Source organism: Grammomys surdaster, unplaced genomic scaffold (assembly GCF_004785775.1).
Source record: "Grammomys surdaster isolate TR1022 unplaced genomic scaffold, NIH_TR_1.0 125889, whole genome shotgun sequence".
In the NCBI taxonomy this organism is placed as follows: Eukaryota; Metazoa; Chordata; class Mammalia; order Rodentia; family Muridae; genus Grammomys; species Grammomys surdaster.
Window position 1 is genome coordinate 2,862,854 of NW_021620714.1, and position 18,666 is coordinate 2,881,519.

General features: G+C 44.8%; 1 protein-coding gene across 3 annotated transcripts in view; it reads left to right on the forward strand.

Moving 5' to 3' along the window:
- LOC114608288 (kalirin) overlaps positions 1-18,666 on the forward strand; it is a 110,133-nt gene that overhangs the window by 25,764 nt on the left and 65,703 nt on the right. For 2 of the 3 annotated variants that reach the window (XM_028752227.1, XM_028752228.1), the window contains exons 2-3: positions 16,495-16,778; positions 17,929-18,030. In XM_028752227.1, coding sequence (XP_028608060.1) covers positions 16,495-16,778; positions 17,929-18,030 — 386 coding nt within the window. Of the gene's footprint in view, positions 1-16,494; positions 16,779-17,925; positions 18,031-18,666 lie in introns of all 3 variants that reach the window. The other variant, XM_028752229.1, reaches the window with a different exon arrangement.

Here is an 18,666-nt window from a genome sequence, read left to right on the forward strand (position 1 = left end):
ATACAACTGGCTAGACAGCACTCAGTACTGTAGGGCAAGTGATGGGGAACTGTGGCCTAGAGGGCAGAGTGGCAAAGGAAGTGTCTTAAGAAGAATGTGTTTTAGTTAACTACCCAAAGGAAGGAGACTGAGCTGTGTGGGTCTGGCGAAGAGCTCTCTAAACAGGGGGGATAAGCAAGATCAAAGGTGGAAGCATAGCTCACTGATAATACCACTGAATGCTACCAACCATGGCGAGAAGAAAGAGGCCAGGTGGCAGACACACGAGCTGCCTATGAGAAGGCCGTATCTGTGTGAGTTCAATATGGAGTGTTTTGTCCAGATACCTGATTTGCATGGCCTGGTCATTCTTACTCACCCATATTTGGTAAGACATTACTTCCCTAGACTACTGTCCACCTCCCTGAGTCACCCCAGGGCCAGGTACTAGATAGATAAGGACAGCCTCTTACACTCTAGTGCCCCATGAAATTATTCAAACTAGTCAATTCGAAACCTGCTTTTCTTGCCTTGTCCCTAATAGACTTAGCTCTCTGCTTCCTTCTCTGCCTGTACAACCTTTTTCCCATGGCCACATGACCTGCTCCTCCTCTTGGGAACTGTGAGCAATATCTTTTTTAGCCTTTGCCAGAAGAAAAGGTGATTCTTAGTGGAAAAGTGATTCCAATTCAAGAGAAATTTAACCAACCATATTAGCATACAAGATTATCAATTAAAAATAAATCATCTCTTATCACCTGTGCCAATACTGACCCCTTTTGAGCCACACAGTTGGCTTCTTAGTGCACTTAAGATGAATTTCTAGCACCCTGGTGTGGCTCACAGAGTTCTAGGTCCAGTCTCTGCCTCTCTGTTCATTTCATGTCCCTTCATAAGTAACTGTGTGCCAGCCGCAAGGACTTCCTTCAGGGACTTAAACTTTCCCTTTAGCAGGAAGCCTCACCCTTCTCTTCACATAGCTGGCTCGTTCCTGTCTTTTGGTTAAAGATTACTTCTCAGAGAGCCCATCACCAGCTTCTCAGTCTGAAGGAACCATCCACGACCTCTCCTACCCATTTAAAATCCCTAGATACTGTTCCAGATTGGAAGGTTTTCTGAGCCACTTACTCGTTTACTGTCTAACTCCATCTGGACCCCTGAATGTCACCAGGGCTTTTGTCTATTGCATAACTAGAGCCCACATCAGGATAGCACACAGAAGATGCTCAAACAGTTATTAAATGAGCTGATAACGGTGCAACACCTTCACACATAAGGTAACTTATTACTAGAACCAGCATCCACTTACTAGAAATACCATCACAGTGGGCAGAGTCTAGGCAGTGTGGACCCTTAGCTTCTGGGAAATGGATGCTCTTAAGGGAGTAGTCTAGCTGTGTGGCCTCTGTAGGGTCACTGGTAGGGCCATACTCCACCCAGATCACTGCTGGGCAGAATCAACAAAGCTGCACACCGTGGCCCAAGACCCTTGGTGTTTGATGGTCTAGTTTAGGGATCCTTTTGAAATGAAATACATGTGAATAAGAATGTCCTCCACCCTCCATTTTACCTCAGTCCTTACTGCCCCACATCCAGTTTCTCCTGCACTCCTCACCTATCGATCCCTAAAGATGCCTGAGTTCTGACCTTTGCCCTCAGTAAATAAGTACCCTAATTCTGTGTAGTTCATTGGGTACCTTGGATGTTTTTCCTGATTAGGAAATGCTCACAAATCTTGGGAACTGGCTCTTGGCTACAGAACAAGATGTCAACTTGTCTCACCTGTCCCAAGGACAGTAGACGCCTGATAGGGCACTGTCTAGTCCTGTTACTGGAAAGTGGCCTTCCCAGGGTCGGCCTGTGTCTTCCCAATCTAAGCTTAGCTTTCCTCGTGCCAAGGCTGACTATTCGCTAGGACAATTGGGTAACGGTTCATTGTTGTCTGCACTCAAGCTTGGAGCCTCTGAGGCCCTAGCCAGTCTGTCCTCTCATGTGTTCTTGCCATTTCTCCTGCCTTTAACATTTAAATTCAACCTGGGAGAATGGAAACGAGCCATCCGGCTAGTATCTTTGAATGCTCCTTCCTTGTTCAGCCCGTGTTTTTTTTTCAGTGAGTCTGTTCTGCTCCAGACTCAAGAGTAACTGCTGCTCCTTGTCATGAGAATCTTCCCATGTCTATTAGTAACTGGAGTAGCTAACTGATCTAGCCAGAACTTCATGTCTGTCCACAAAAGTTCCAACATCGTTTTCTTTTCCTCTCTTTCTTCCTTCCTTCCTTCCTTTCTTTCTTTCTGGTTTTTTTTTTTTTTTTTAGCCAGAATTTCTCTTACAGCCTTGACTGTCCTAAAACTCACTCTGTAGACCAGGCTGGCCTCAGACACAGAGAGATCTGCCTCTTCTGGCTCCCAACATTAGGACTGAAGGCATGTGCTGCCACGGCCCTGCTAACCCAATTTTCAATGACAGTCTGAAGATCTGCAGAAGAGGCTTGTGGTTTGATTGTAAACTTGTAGGCTAGCTTTCAGAAACTTCCCCAGAGGCCGAAGACTTGAATATGACTATGCATCTTAAAGCAAAACTTGCAAAATTTTAACAAAATATGGTTGTGGGGTTGGAAGCATGGGCAGGTGTGAGCAACACATGATACACATGTGTAAAACTATCACTATGTAAGCTCATTAAAAAGTATTACTTTAAAAAAAAAAAAAAGAATCCCAGCCAGCGGTGGTGTTGCACGCCTTTAATCCCAGCACTTGGGAGGCAGAGGCAGGGGATTTCTGAGTTCGAGAGTTCGAGGCTAGCCTGGTCTACAGAGTGAGTTCCAGGACAGCCAGGACTACACAGAGAAACCCTGTCTCGAAAAACCAAAAAAAGAAACAAACAAACAGTATTACTTTTTTAAAATCTAGTTCTAGCTTTTAGTGTAATTATAGCTTTCATTATATATTGCCACTCTTGTCTTCAGTGAAGGAATAAATTCTTCTCCTATTTGTGACCAGGGAGGGAACTGTCTTGTGAATGGAGTTGAGTATGTTACATAGTAATTTTGCTCAAACATTAACTATAGCTGATTTGTCATGTAGGTGCCCTAGGTTAGGTAAGGCAGGCTTCAGGAGTACACCATTTAAGAACAGTGTCAGTGACAGAAAGCCCTTGAGCCAGAGGATCCAGGCTCACATCTTTAGAAGAGTCAAATCCATACTGCGTGCCTCTGATGCAGTGTCTGTGTGAGGTCACCTCTACACAGTGTGCACCCTAAATCCAACCCTGAGGAGACATCTGCCAAACCCAGAGTGAGAGGCATTCAGTCAGTTTAGTTATTTCGTCCTCATAAAAGGTACAAAGATCACAATAAGCCTCATCTGTCTGAAAAGGACATTAGAACAGTTGGTGACGTTTACAGAGAGCATGCTAGAGTTCTGTCCACTGTGCTTTAACTGTATAAGAAAACAGCTTTGCTTTCAGGAAAAAAAAAAACAATCGAAATATTTGAAAATAAAAGAAATAAATCTGTGTAATTCATACTGAGGTCAGAAAGGGAGTCAGGGATGGATATATATATATTCATTCTTTGTATTGGCCTTGCAACTTTTCTCCAAATTCTGTCAAAGTAAAAGACTTTGAAGAACCACTATTAGTGGGATCACACTTGTGAATCCTGCCTCTGCTGGGCAGGCAGTGGACTTTCATAGCCATGTGTGGTTTAGCATTGGCTCTCGGCTCCTAGGTGTAAGGAGACAGGGATAGGCACAGGGTGGGTACTTGTATGTGAAGAGTCCTGTGCTGAGAAATGCAGGAGGAAGTGGTCTTTCTTCAAGGCCAGGGAGGGAAGGAGTCCTAGAGGATACCCACCTGACAAAAAGTAAAAGATGTGAAATCTCCTGTTAGGTGAAGCCAGGAGAGTCTGAACCTTTACATTTCCTTTCTCTACTTACACACACACACACACACACCACCACCACCACCACCACCACCAAAAACAGGCAGTTGTTAACCTTCAACAGCTACATTCTCCTCCAAGTGGGCAGTTTCCTCTTTCTTGTCCCTCCGTTTCCTAGGAGAGTTTCCACTTTGGCATTTCAGTTAAGCAGCACTTAATGACAGTCTTAAGCTTTCCAGTCACCCTTCATAACTCCTCCCCCTGTCCCTGCAGAGAAGCCTCTGGAAGTTACTTTGAGCAAGGTTACTACAAAGGTTACATTATCACCTGAATCCAGGCCAGCTTCGCACTAGCTTCTGGGTAGACTCTCATGTGGTAGCACATCAGCTTAAAATAACTGGACTGTAACTTAGCTTCTACTTGGGCTTTGGCAACAGGTTTTGAATTTGGCCAGCAACTCTGATGTCAGGACACCATCCTCAGGAGTCTGAGTCACATCTGTATGCTAGACTTGAATGGTGTCGTAGCCAAGATCCATGCCAGTCACACTGAGTCCAAGGACATAGTAATAATAATTTGCTAAATACTACAGTCCCCCTGGAGTCAGCACTTACATTGGGGTATTCAAGGTTCTCAGAAATCCCACAGTAAAGAAGTGAGTGACTTAATTTAGGTTGTCTTTAAAAGGGAAATATCTTGGACATCTTAAGGAACACAGGAAGCAGAAGTCTATGTTGATAGCTACATTGCTAAGTCCAAGAGTCAGGGGCCTCACTGACAATGACTTTTTCTTAGAGCTCTTTGGTCCTAAAAATACCCACACTCCAATGATTTATCTGCTTTTGCCATTCACTATTCATCACTAGCCATGTAATGACTAAAGAATGTGTGCCTGGGGTACAGAGATGGATAATACCTCTGTCCTGAAGGGCATTCCTCAGCAAGGTGAAATGTATAAACTAGCATTTATCAGTGCCCAAGGAATGGCATGAACATGCTATCAGAGAAAAAGGACAATGGCTGGATTTAATCGTTCAGGAATCCTGGATCAGCTTCACGAGCCAGCTAAAGGGTAAGGGAGCCAGGAGAAATGTGACGTGGATGGTACATTGGCCTGAGCAATGAGACCAGAGTGGAAACTTCATGTGGAATGCTGATTTTCAAATGTGAGACACCCTCATCCCATGGCAAGCCACCCCCATAGATTCTGACCAACTACTCTGGAGTAGGACCTGAGACCTTTCATCTCTGCTCTGTCCCTAGGTGGTACAGATACAATTTGCCTAAAGACCGTAATTTGAGAATCTTGCTATTCCCAACCAGTGCATGGGACTCAAGGGGCCAAAAGGCTGCCCTCTAGCCTGACCAAGTGGGTCTCAGTGATCAGGTTTGGGAGAATGGTTGAACAAGGTGGTATGGTTGCCATAGTAGCAGAGTTTTCAGTGGATGCAGAGAGGCCAGTCTGGAGGCTGTTGTGGAGTTGACCCAAGTGGACTGAATGATCTGAAGGAGGGCAGTGACAGAGAGAGTGGAAGAAAGATGCTAGTGCAAAAATCTTTGTGAAAAGCCCGTGATAGGAGAAGACTGTTAGCCTTGACAAGCTGTGGAATGCAGTCATTTGTAGCACGTGCTGTAGCAGCATTAAACTTGACTATGTGCACACTATCCATAAAGAAGGGACGGCGATGCTATGTAAATCAGTAGGACAAGCAATGCTTTGGAGAGCTTGTTGAGCTGATTTCCTGGTTTGTGTGAAGGCTTTGGATGCACCCTGGACTCAGGAGCAATCCTGTTTTGCCAGGGAGATAAGCTCACCTGTCAGGAGTGCAGCTTGGAAAGGCAGTACATGGAGAGAGGAACCCTGATAGGGCCCACACTAGCCTTGGACTGCGGCTGGTACCCTGTGTCATAATGGGATGACCCTCCTTACGTTCTTTAGAGATGACTACACATTTCAGGCCATCTTATCTCCTGTTTATCTACTAATTCTTATTGTCCTATCAATAACCTGCAAGTACAAGCCATTGTTTTGTTTTTAAATAATTTTTTGTGTATTTTTACGATGTAGGACATGATTTGTTAGTGTGTAAATGGTTACTATGGTGAAGTATTGTAACATAGCCATCATCTCAGAGTTACCCCTTCTTTCATGGCAAGGACAACCACAATTCAGCTGCAATTTCGTTAATGCTAATTCTCACGTAGTGCATTAGACCTCTAGACTTGTTGGACCATGTTGTCAGTTTATATCCCCTGACCTGCATCTCTTCCCTTACCTCAGTCTCACTCCCTGCACCAGGCAGCCACTGTTTATTCTCTTTCTGTAATATATTTGACTCCCCTCCCCCAACACACATCTTTTTAAAGATTTGACATTTAAGTAATATCATATAATTATTTTCTGCATCTGGCTTGTCTCATTTAATCTAATGACCTTCACATTCATTCTTGTGGTGACAAATAGGAACAATCTCCTTTTTAAAGACTGAATAATGGGGCCTTGGAGAGATGGCTCAGTGGTTAAGAACACTGACTGCTCTTCCAGAGGTCCTGAGTTCAATTCTCAGCAACCACATGGTGGCTCACAACCATCTGCAATGGGATCTGATGCCCTCTTCTGATGTGTGTGAAGATAGCCACAGCATATTTGCTACATAAAATAAACATTTTAAAGAAGAGGAGGAGGAAGGGGGGGAGGAAGAAGAGGAGGAGGAGGAAGAGGAAGAGGAGGAGGAGAAGCCTTCACCAATCAAGAGAGATTTTCAGTGGTTACGAGTACAGAGGCAGTCATGAACTGGGGTTAGGACTGCCTAAAGACTCAATAATGTCATATTATACAAATATATATGTAATGTGGGTGTGCTTAATACATTTCTCAGAAAACACTTACAGTTTTCCTCTCCTGATTACTATGAACAGTATTGCCAGGAACTTTGGGATACAGATACCTTTATAAAAGTGTGATCTCATTTCCTTTGGTATTAGCCCCAGAAGAGGGATCATTGGGTCCTAGGTGACTGCCTCACAACTGCTTGCTGGGCTGTATCATATTTTTGGTTTTTTGGGTTTTTTTAGTTTTTTGTTGTTGTGTTTTGTTCATTTTTTAAAAAATGAAGTCTTTCTGTTTATCCAAGGCTAGGCTGGAATTCATAATCCTGCCATAGTCTCATGAGAGCTGGGATTATAAGTGCAACATTGACACCTCCAGCCCTGCTTCCTAAGATTGTCTTCTGTATCCTTCTCCCATCTTTCTTTTCAAGGACGTCAGTAGCACTCATCCTAGAGAATGACAGACGATATCACACAGAGCCGGTTCGCCACCTCCCTGACGCTGTGACCCTTTAGGACAGTTCCACATGTTGTGGTGACCCTCTGCCATACAATGGCTTCATTGCTACTTCAACTGTAATTTTTCTACAGTTATGAATCATAATGTAAATGTCTGATATACAGGACATCTGATATGTGATCCAAAATGGGTTGCCACCCACAGGTTGAGAGCCACTGACAGAGAGAAGCTTTTTTTTTTTTAACAAGAAAAGCTCTGTATTTTTTCTTTATGCTACCACATCCTTTCTTAGGTTAGAATTAGTGAAGCTGTACCGTGTTCACGTATTGGCTCCCTTTAACACTTCGTAAAACTTTGAGACAGTCTGCAAAGAGTGTGTGTTCCCTCTCCTGAGTGTGTAGTCAGATCCAGGAGAGTGAGATAGGCACCAAGGTTGAAGTGATGTCTAGAATAGTTACCTTTTAGCCGGGCAGTGGTGGTGCACGCCTTTAATCCCAGCACTTGGGAGGCAGAGGCAGGCAGATTTCTGAGTTCAAGGCCAACCTGCCAGGGCTATACAGAGAAACCCTGTCTCGAAGGAAAAAAAAAAAAAAGCCAGGGTTTCTCTCTTCCTCCCTCGGCTTCACTTCCCACTGCTGGCTCTATAGAAGCTTCCTTCCTTCTCCAGCACGGATGCCAACCAGATGGTTTGCTGGGAAGCCAGCCATACTGGACATTGGTGGTACACAGCCTCAGGACCTCACTGAATATGCAACTAACATTCTCCCTGAAAGACCTGACAGGCTCATTATTATCCTAGGCCACATGGGACATATTCATACTGTGCTGCACATGCTTATACACATACATATGTATTTATCCATACGAATCTAGAGAGTTCTTTTTTTGTTTTGTTTTGTTTTTTTGTTTTGTTTTGTTTTTTTTCGAGACAGGGTTTCTCTGTGTAGTCCTGGCTGTCCTGGAATTCACTCTGTAGACCAGGCTGGCCTTGAACTCAGAAATTCGCCTGCCCCTGCCTCCCAAGTGCTGGGATTAAAGGCGTGAGCCACCACCGCCCGGCACAGAGAATTCTTATTATTCTATCCATCACACAGCCTTTCTCCAGATGTACATTCCAGTATGAATAATACTAAGGAAAGAGAAAAAGTAAAAAGAAAAAAGTAAGTTCCTTCTAGAAAGACAGAGAAACCAGGAATATCTGTGTACATAGTTTTTGAAGCCAAATGTATTGATGTACTGGCCTTACAGCTCAAGTCGTAGAATGTATTGATGTACTGGCCTTACAGCTCAAGTCGTAGAATGCAATAGGCTAGATTTACAACTATTTCTGTATTACTGGAGCCAAATTTAGGCAAAAGCATAGGAGGTTAAAGGACATTTCTGTGAGCATGTCATGGTGTTTGGAATCTTTGGGATTTTCTATTTTAGTGATTGGAGTCAGTCAGTTTCCCGTACATTATGATAAATACCAGAGAAACACTTACAGACCTAATGACCATTTAAACCAGTGCTTCTCAACCTTCCTAATGCTGTGATCCTTTAATACAGTTCCTCATGTTGTGGTGACTCCAACCATAAAATTATTTTTGTTGCTACTTCATAGCTATAATTTTGCTATTGTTAAGAATCATAATGTAAATATCTGTGTTTTTGTTATGGTGTTAGGAGATCCTGTGAAAGGGTTATTCAACCCCCACAAGAGTCATGACCTGAGTTGAGGAGTTGAGAACCTCTGATCCAGATCAGCTATGTAAAGATTAATACCGAGCAGCTAGCCATGTGTGGTAGCACGGACCTTTAGCTCCAAGCACTTGTGAGGCAGAGGCAGGTGGGTCTCCATAAGTTTGAAGCCAGCTTATTCTACATAGTGAATTCCAGGCCAGCCAAAGCTACACACTAAGACACTATCTAAAAAGCAACAACTAGATCTTGTGTGTTTTAACAATGGCCTGATGCTTTATATGGAAACATGTTAGTGTGATAGAATACAATTACTGAACTGTAGAAGAAGAGATTGAGAATGAGTTTTCCAATTTTGACAGGCGCCGCTCAAGGCAACATAGAAAATCCTTTGGGAGTCACTTTACGCATACACAGACTCTGATACATATATGGCATTATTCTGTTTCTCAGTATACAACTCCTAAAATCATCGGAATCTCCAAAACAGTGATTCTTAGGGTGCTAATGATTAGCTGAGGGCTGGCAACTCCAGTTAGTAGAGCTTACCCAAATACCATGGCAGAATTACAGAGTTGGGACTTTTGGCTTCACCCCACAACTTTTGGGGGGAGTAGAGGGGCTGAAGGTTAGGTTGGCCAGCAATTTAGTTGACCATGTCTGTGTAATAAAGCATCCCTAAAATCTCCAAAAGAGATCAGAGTTGAAAACCATTGGGTAGCTCAGTTAAAGCAGCTGCCTGAGAGATAGTACAACTAAAGAGGGCATACATAGAGGGGCCGCCATTAGTGTCCTAGAGTCTCTTCATCTGTGCCACTTGATGATGGTAGATCTTTTATAATAAACCAGTAAGTATTGTTTCCCTGAATTTTGAGAGACACCAGAGTACATTAATCAAGCTGGAAGAGGAGACTGTGGGCCCTAAAAGGGAGGCTGTGGGCCAGGCAGTGGTGGTGCATGTCATTAATCCCAGCTTTTAGGAAGCAGAGGCACCCGGATCTCTGAGTTCTGAGTTCGAGGCCAGCTTGGTCTACAGAGTAAGTTCCAGGACAGCCAGGGCTACACAGAGAAACCCTGTCTTGAAAAACCAATTTAAAAAGAAAAAAAAAAAAAAAAAAAAAAAAGGAAGGCTGTGAGAACCTAAGTTTGTGTCCAGTCAGTGAAGCGTAGGAATAACAATTGGGTGATTATAGCTGGACTCTGAGGTGACAGAACTGGGAACTGAGCCATCAACCTGTGGGATCTAATGCCTTCTCCAGGATGACAGTGCCAGAGCTTATACCTAACTGACTGGTGGCTTGGTGTGTAAGAAACAACCATAGGTGTCTGGTGTGAAGCATCTTGGGAATAGAGAAAAGCAGACTTTGTTTTCTCACTCTCGTGTTCCCTGGGTTGCAGGCTAGCTCTTCTAATCCTCTGATGAGTTTGTGGGGACAAGTAAACCCACAGCTAGTAGGACTTTCTTTTCTTTCTATCAAGGAGGAATAGTCCTTTACCTGCCATTGAAGGGAACTGAAATGAGGCTACATCAGTGTTTTGTGCTTGGAAAATCAGAAATGGCAGTGCTGTGGATATAGCCCTGAGACACTTGAGCGTGCTGCGATGCCGAGCTCAGGATAGCCACCCTCAGAAGCCTGCAGCCTTCACAGCAGGCCAATGAAGGCAGAGCATAAAAGTTAAAAGTGTGAACAGAAATGTCACCAGTGGGAGGCTGCGTTTCAAAATGAGCTGTATTAGATGTTAACACATCTCTCTCACATTCTGCCATGTTCTTTTCAGTATCTTCTGTTTTGCTTGCTAATGAAGGAAGAGACGGTGTTTGTGTAGACAGGGGGTTGTTAGGATGCCTGCAGTGAGCGAGCTGTCCTGGCTTTTCCTAGATTTCATCTTCAGGGCAGCAGACAGCACTCACATCTGAGCTGCTGGACCCAGGCTGCACAGTGACTAAAATTCCTGGAATGACAGAACCCTGGCCCCAGGGGGACTCTGACAACACAGGCAGGTTAATCTAACTGATTAACCATCGGAGACCCTGACCTTAGGTATCATGAGTTCATCAGAAGCTCTTGTTCAGAGGGAGACACAGAGGAGGTACTTGTCATTGCTTGGGAATGACCCGTGTGTTAAAACTTTCATAGACTGAGCCACAGAAAATTTGCAAGTTGCAAAATGATACCTATATTATGATTATATAAAATACAAATAGGACCATATTTGCATGTAGAATAAATGGCATGGATGCGAACGAGGCAGACCAACCTCAGAACTGCCTTTTACTCTGGGATGGGAGGATGGTGTAAGATCGTAAAGATAAGTAGCCGCCTTCAGCTATATCTGAAACCTTTCATTTTTTAAAAAAAAAACAGCTGAAGTAAATATGACAAAATGTGTACATTTTGATAAGTAAATAGCTGTTAGTTTTTCTCTGTATTTTTCTTTATTTAAAAATATTTTTCAGGGGGTGGTGGAGCACACCTTTAATCCCAGTACTAGGAAGGCAAAGGCAGGTGAATCTCTGTGCGTTTAAGACCAGCCTGATCTATACAGTGAATTCTAGGACAGCCAGGGCTACACAGAGAAACCCTATCTTGGAGAGTAAAAAGATACAACACAATTTCATAGTAAAAATTTGCCTCAAGAAATTCACTGTTATTTTTAATCTTGTAAACAAGTTGCAGATAAGGGAGTCTCATCTACTTAGGGTATTCACTGCACCCACACACTTGAAACCAGTCCTCAGGGCAATTCTCAGCCTCAGCGTAAAGAGCATGCATTGATCCAATGCATGAGTGGTGGAGGGAACGCCAGGTTCCGGTCCCAGTTTTGTTACAAGTTCATGACTGTGGCTCTGTTGATTGACCTGCACAATTATTAGATAAATTTGAAGATGGTTTTCAACATGGAAACTTTATCATTTATACAATGTATGGGTAAGTTTATATTAAGATGGTGAATAGACTAGCAACTGGATAGTCCCTTATGCCATAATCACAGAGGCTAAGGAATCCATGGGCTGAACATATAAAGAGAAATAAGGCTAACAGTGTGTGCTACAAAGCCATGCCTGGATTTGGGTTTTGATTCTGCCACTGACCTTGGTTCACTGAAACCCTCTCATTTTTCTGTCTCCTAACATGGGTACCATAAGTCGCATAACCTACCTCAACTATGATGACTAGGTGAGAGACAGGATTATTGTTGTAGTTGATGTGGATTAGCCTCGGGGCTGCCCTATTACTGGGAACGCATTCACTAATGTAGCCATTTAACTGAGATGGCTCGGCATAATAACCCTGAAGGGGCAGCTAACTAGGCAGCTATTTCTTGTCTAAGGAATTCCATTCTTTTACAACTAGGCATTTTAAGTGATTTAGGCCAGAGAGGTGGTGCATGCCTTTAATCCCAGTGCTCAGAAGGCAGAGGCTGGTAGATCTCTATGAGTTTGAGGCCAGCCTGGTCTACAGAACAAGTTCTGAGCTAGACAAGGCTATATGATAAGACCCCGTCTCCCTTACCCCCTCTCTTTCCCACCCAAAAGTGATTTGAAAATGGCTGTCTTTTGATAGGTCGCAGCTGGATGATGCATCGCTAATTGCTTCTGACTTGGATTTCCACTGCTTTAGCCCACCGTTAAATGGCTCCAGTTGTTTGCCTAAAACAAACTTGAAACAACATTGAGAGTACTCTGGAGATTTCATTTTCTACTCTTGTATTTTGCCATCACTTTATACAGAAAGCATAAAAAGCAGATAGCAGCCGAGCAAGAGGAATGGCCATTTCTTTTTTTTCTTTTTTTTTCTTTTTTGGTTTTTCAAGACAGGGTTTCTCTGTGTAGCCCTGGCTGTCCTGGAACTCACTCTGTAGACCAGGCTGGCCTCGAACTCAGAAATCCTCCTGCCTCTGCCTCCCAAGTGCTGGGATTAAAGGCGTGTACCACCACCGCCCCCGGCAGGAATGGCCATTTCTAACATGCATGTGGGAATGTCAAAGCCAGGCCATGGTTTACCCTGGAACATCATCTGCTTGATCGGTAACTGAGCCACAGTCAACTCGGTTGAGAGTGTTGCTTTGCTGACACAGCATATGCTGTAAATCTGGGCCTAGTGAATGAGAGCCTGCTACTTATCTGCAGGGAGGCCCTGTTTCTATCAGTGCTACTGCAGATGCTTATCACCCATACCAAACACTCGAGAAATAATGTCAACACACCAGACCACAGCCAGAGAGGAATTTTCTGAGATAAGATTACACCTTTGTCCTTAAAGAGATGCCAGTGAATCCCCAGATGGTCCCTGAGCAGAGCAGCCCTGGAGGTTGTCTTCATACCAGGGAATTTTAGGAGCTCTGTGTTTGTGCTTCTAAACACAGACATTCTGCTGTTGCTTTCCAAAGTATGCACAGGGCCCTAACAGCCCCTGAGAAGTGCCCCAGCAGGGTCAAGGCCCAGTGAGCCCGAGCATGGAGCTCAAGGTTATCAGCCCCCCAGGAGATTCTGGAGACAGCTCTCTCTCGGCAAATGCATTTGTTTACTTCATTTCAGGATTTCCTTTCCTGCTCTGAGAGTTTCAAAGGCTAGGTGACATCTCTTGTCCAAATCTAGGACAGAATCATACAGGAAAATGCGATTCCGTCTCCCATAGGTATGAAAAGCCACCGAAACACCATTTAGGTACCCAGCCATTTACTTGGTTTAAATACCAGTTTGCAAACTGGGGCTGGGGTGGAGATCAGCTTTCTCGGGACCATGGTAGTTAAGAGCATTCATGACACGCTCACCTTTAATTTGTCTTCCAAACACTAATGGTATCATATTCTGTAGCCTGGAACCTACTGGATTCCAATCCCTTCTTCCCAAGATAGTTGTATAGAGTTGCCAGATTAATTTGGAAAACAACAAAACCAAAACAAACAAAAAACGACCCTTTTTCTGTCATGTTGTTTCCCACCAGAATCTCAAAGTTCACATTCCAGCCTATTATCTAATATCTTCCCAAATGTTCTCTTCTGCCTTCTACCCCACTGATCTTACTCGCTGGAAAGGACCTACCTTGAACTGGATAACTTACCTTCCATTCCCCTGCCTCTGTGTTTGGTCTTGTTATCCTACCCTTTAGAAGCAGCCCTCCCCCACCCCCCAAACATCTCTTCCCTTAAACTTTTCCAGGCCAGTCTCTCCTACACAGTTATGACCCTCCTCTGAACTCTGCTCACTCATCAGGAAGGTCTGTCCATACCAGCCTGCTGGCAATTAATCACACGTGGCTCTGTGAGAAACTCTTTCTCTCCTATGCTCTGTCTTGCTGTTCTGTCCTTTTCTCTCCCTCCCGACTTCTCTCTGCTGTTGTGCATGTGGATGTGTGTATAGCTAGGCAAGAGGTCAGCGGAAATGGAGCTTGGATCTCATATTTTTAGAACTCACTCTACTACACTGTCTGTGGTGTTGTTACTGCTTAGTGAGTCTTGCTTGGTACTTGACTTGGGTGTTGCTGTGCAACTTCTAGAAGTCTGGGGACCCTAGTTTTCTCAGCATGAGTGGAACCAAACACACCATCACCGAGCAGTTGGAGCTAGGACAGCACCTGAAGCAGACTTTAAAATCTTGTCTTTAGATCAGTCAGGTATTCTAGAGGCTAAACTCTGTACATGTAATGCTGGTCTCCTCAAAGATTAGCGAGTATTCAGATATCAGTTAAATAAGGGTCATCGTCCATGTTTCTCCTGTGCTGTGCTTTCTCTGGCTGTCCCACTCCAACGGTGCGGCTTCCTTGGGTTTGCTTTGCCAGTCATCAGTGGGAACCAAAGTACTGGGCATGGACAGGTGTGAAGGGCCAGTAGCTGGTTTATTGCTCAAGTCTAGATGAATGGCCAACAGATCTCACCCCATCCCTAGGAGCTGTATGTCCTTGGGCAAACTGATTGATGTCCCTAAATGGACAGTTTCCTCTTCCCTAAAATGAAGATAATAAGACAACCCTCCACCCATGAGCTGTTGTGTTGTCGGAGAATGATCCCTGTGAAACATTTAGGCTATTGTACAGACAATATGCTGATTTCTCCTATTTGAAAGAACAAAACAAACTCTCTCGATCTCCAATCATCATCCCTTTAAAACAAAACGGAAGTCCTCTGTGCACTCTGTCCCTTCCTCTCTCCGTCCTGTGTGATGAGCACGCCCCTCCATCACACCACAGCTGCTTTTCTGCAAAGTCACCGGTGACGTCTGTGTAACCAAGTTTAAGGTTTCTTTGGTCAGTACTCTTGACCTATCAAGGAGCAGCTGACGCAGCTGACATCTCCCTCCTCCATGCTTTGCTGCATGCAGCCTCCTGGCCGGCTCCTGCTCTCATCTCCCCCTGCCTCTCTGACATTTTCTTTGCTTTCTCATCCTCCCTGCCTCTTGCTGAGCGTCCAGACTTCTCTGTCCCCCACATCCATGCCCCTTGGTGTTTTCATCCATGGCTTCCAGCACCATCTCTTCACTGACAACCCTCAGTCACCGCCAGCTCACCAGCACTTTCTTCCCAGGCTCCAGCCTTGAAGTCCAGCAGCTGTCCAGCTTGTCTGCTAGTATCCATCTAAGAGCATCTTGAAGATGCCTGAAACTGGCCTCCCTTCTGTCGACCCTCCAAATCGCTCTTCCCATACTCTGTCTGCCTCAGAAACTTTATCCTTTGTCCTACTGTCAAAACATATCCAGAGTCTGATTCTTTCTGATGGCCACCAGCATCCCTCAGCTGAAAGAATATGGTGGCCTCCTAGGCAGTCTGTTTCCACTGTCGTCAATTACAAGTAAGAATGACGTTTTAGTATGTATGATAGATGGTATCCATCTTCTGAGATTTTTTTTCCCTATAGGTAAAAACAAAGGCATCATATAGTTGGCCGCCCGGTCCTGGTGGTCCAGTTCCTTTTGCTTTTACTAACCCCCACTCCATTCCCCTTGCTCGTTGCACTGATGCTGCCCAGCATACCCCAAAACAACTGTACTTGTTCATCTTCTGCTTGCCTGCATTGCCCTTTGTCAAACAGCCACATGGCTTGTCTCTCATCGCCATTAGGACTATGCTCAGATACCGAGTCATGTTGTTTTGCCTCAGCTACTGTTAATTTGCACCCTCTATTCCCCACTTCGTTTCCCTTCATCACCATCACTGTCACCATCATCATTAGATTTTTTTTGAGACAAGGTTTCTTTCTATAGCCCTGGCTATCTTGAAACTCACTCTGTAGACCAGGCTGGCCTCAAATTCTCAGAGATCCACCTGCCTCTGCCTCCTGCCCAAATGCTGGGATTAAAGGTGTGCCCCACCACAGCCCAGCCCAAGCTTATTTTTTAATATAGCGCTTCTCATTATATATGATACTTTACCTATTTTGTTGTTATCATGGTCTATTGTATTTTCCATCAGAATATAACCTCCATGGATACAGGAGCCTTTGTCTCCTGTGAGTTTCTGTTTCTATAAATCCTGGAATGGCATCTCGAATGTAAACATTTGAATCAATGTCAACTGTTACTGCTGTCTCTTACCTGCGTCCACTGCTGGCCTTGTCGTACTTTTACCTTATGACAAAGCTCCCTGAGGGAGCTGTTGTCTTACTCATCAGTTCAAAGCCTACTTTAACAGGTTCTGACATGATGTTTCTGTTTGTCCTTCTTCCTCAGATTCATACTCTCATTCCTCCAGTGAGAATGGGGGCAAATCCGAGTCCGTGGCCAACCTGCAGTCTCAGCCCTCCCTGAACTCCATCCACAGTTCCCCCGGTCCCAAACGCTCCACCAACACCCTCAAAAAGTGGCTGACCAGCCCTGTGCGCCGCCTCAACAGCGGAAAAGCAGATGGAAACATCAAAAAGCAGAAGAAAGTCAGAGATGGGCGGAAGAGCTTCGACCTGGGATCACCCAAGCCTGGGGATGAGACGACCCCTCAGGGAGACAGTGCTGATGAGGTACTTACAAGGGCCCGCTCTCTTCTGCCACAAGAGACCCCTGACATGCTTCCCTCCTAGTCATGTAATAAGCAGATCTACCACCTCTAGTACTATGTACTTGAATTTCCCGTTCTTGAGCCTTGACTACCTTGATCTGTGTGCCCCATTCACAGACTGATAAGCACTATGACCATCAAGTAGACAGGAACAAAGATTCTCCAGATTCAGAGATAGGAATCTCTGGCCAGAGAGGAGGCAGTCAGTCTCCTGTGTCTACTGAGGATGACTGACATCAAAACTGGCCAGACACAGAGTAAGAATGCAAGGCCAGAGACTGTGTCACTCTGAAAACCAGAGGCAGAGCTGAAGTCAAGTGTTTTGAGCAGTGTCACCTGTAAAGCGTGCTGCCAGTGGCAGGCAGTGGTAGTGGCCTCCTTTGGTCCCAGCACTCAGGAGGTAAATAAAGGAGCTGCAGAGGGCTAGCTATGACGATTACATGAAGGCCACAGTGGGCAGCACTCAGCTCACTGAGGCACTTTAGAGGCAGCTGATGACGATGAAATGAGACCTTCTGATCTCACATTAGTCACAGAAAACTGGGTTTGAGCCAAGAAGTTAGGCTGGGTTCTTGAAGAGCTGAGATTCTATAATAAAACTATAGGGAGTGTGTTTTGGCTTGGGGAATAAAATGCCCGTTTTATCTGCATAACTAGCCTACTCCAATCTTTCTGATGCAGAACCAGACTCTGCCTTGTAATTTTGTTCCATCTGTCATTTCTCAAGTTAGAGATGGCATAAAACCCTGGTGAGATTTGGATGGTAGTTTAATAGCCCTTCAGAAAAATTTGAAGTTAAGTGTGGTGTAGTGACACATACTTTCCTGTAATTCCAGCACCCAAAAGGCAGACATAGGAATCATGAGTTCAAGGCCAGTCTGGACCTGGAGGGAGTGGGGGCTGCAGGGGGAGCTCAGGGGGGTGAGGAGAAGAGGGGGAAGAAGGAGTGGGGGTTGGAAAGGGAGGAGAAACTTAGTTTTAAAAAAAACTTTCAATTTCCCCCTTCCTGAGTAGTTCTCCTTAAGAATTATTCTTTTAAATGTCAAGTCCTGACTTATTTGCATCTTTTATTGATGTGGCAGTGCCTGATTGGTGTCCTTTTGTTCTAGAAGAGCAAGAAGGGTTGGGGTGAAGATGAGCCAGATGAAGAGTCACACACCCCCCTCCCACCGCCCATGAAGATCTTTGACAACGACCCCACCCAGGATGAGATGGTAGGAGCTCTGCTGAGATTCCTCTTCCTGAGGATGTGAGGCAGGAATCAGTGCTGCCCTCCCCTCGGTGACACGGGTGTCAGTGAGCAGGTGTCCTCCCCCATGATCATGGAGGCTTGGCCTTGTTCTGGGAAGTGCAGGGACATGCAAAGACCAGTTAAAGTAGAAATCCACCTGGGAACGCACAAAGGGTCCCGTGGTTCTGTATTTGCAGGCAGCAGTCCTAAAAGGAATCTGTGAGGCCCCAGGTGGCAATTGCTGCGGAATGCCTGATGCACAACCTGTGTTTTAGTTGTCTTCTGCATTCAGCCCTAAAAGTCTAACCACAGTCACTTCTTCAGCCAGTGCTGATAAAACTCAGCCATCTCCGAATGTGAAGTAGAGATGCTCATGGAGGGTTGTTGTCAATTATGGAAAAGCAAAGCATGTCGAATTGCCACAGCCTTTTGTTTTGTGAAATGTTCTGCTCGCTGGTTGGAAAGGTCCATGTCCCCTCTTCCACTAATGCCCCAGTGGTCAGCTCTTTCTACTTGTTTTCAAGTGGTGCCTTGCCTCCTGAGGTCTTGACTCCCAGGCACTGACCCACAATGTGGGGTTGCTTTGTTTTGTTTATTTTTTTTTGGTTTTTCGAGACAG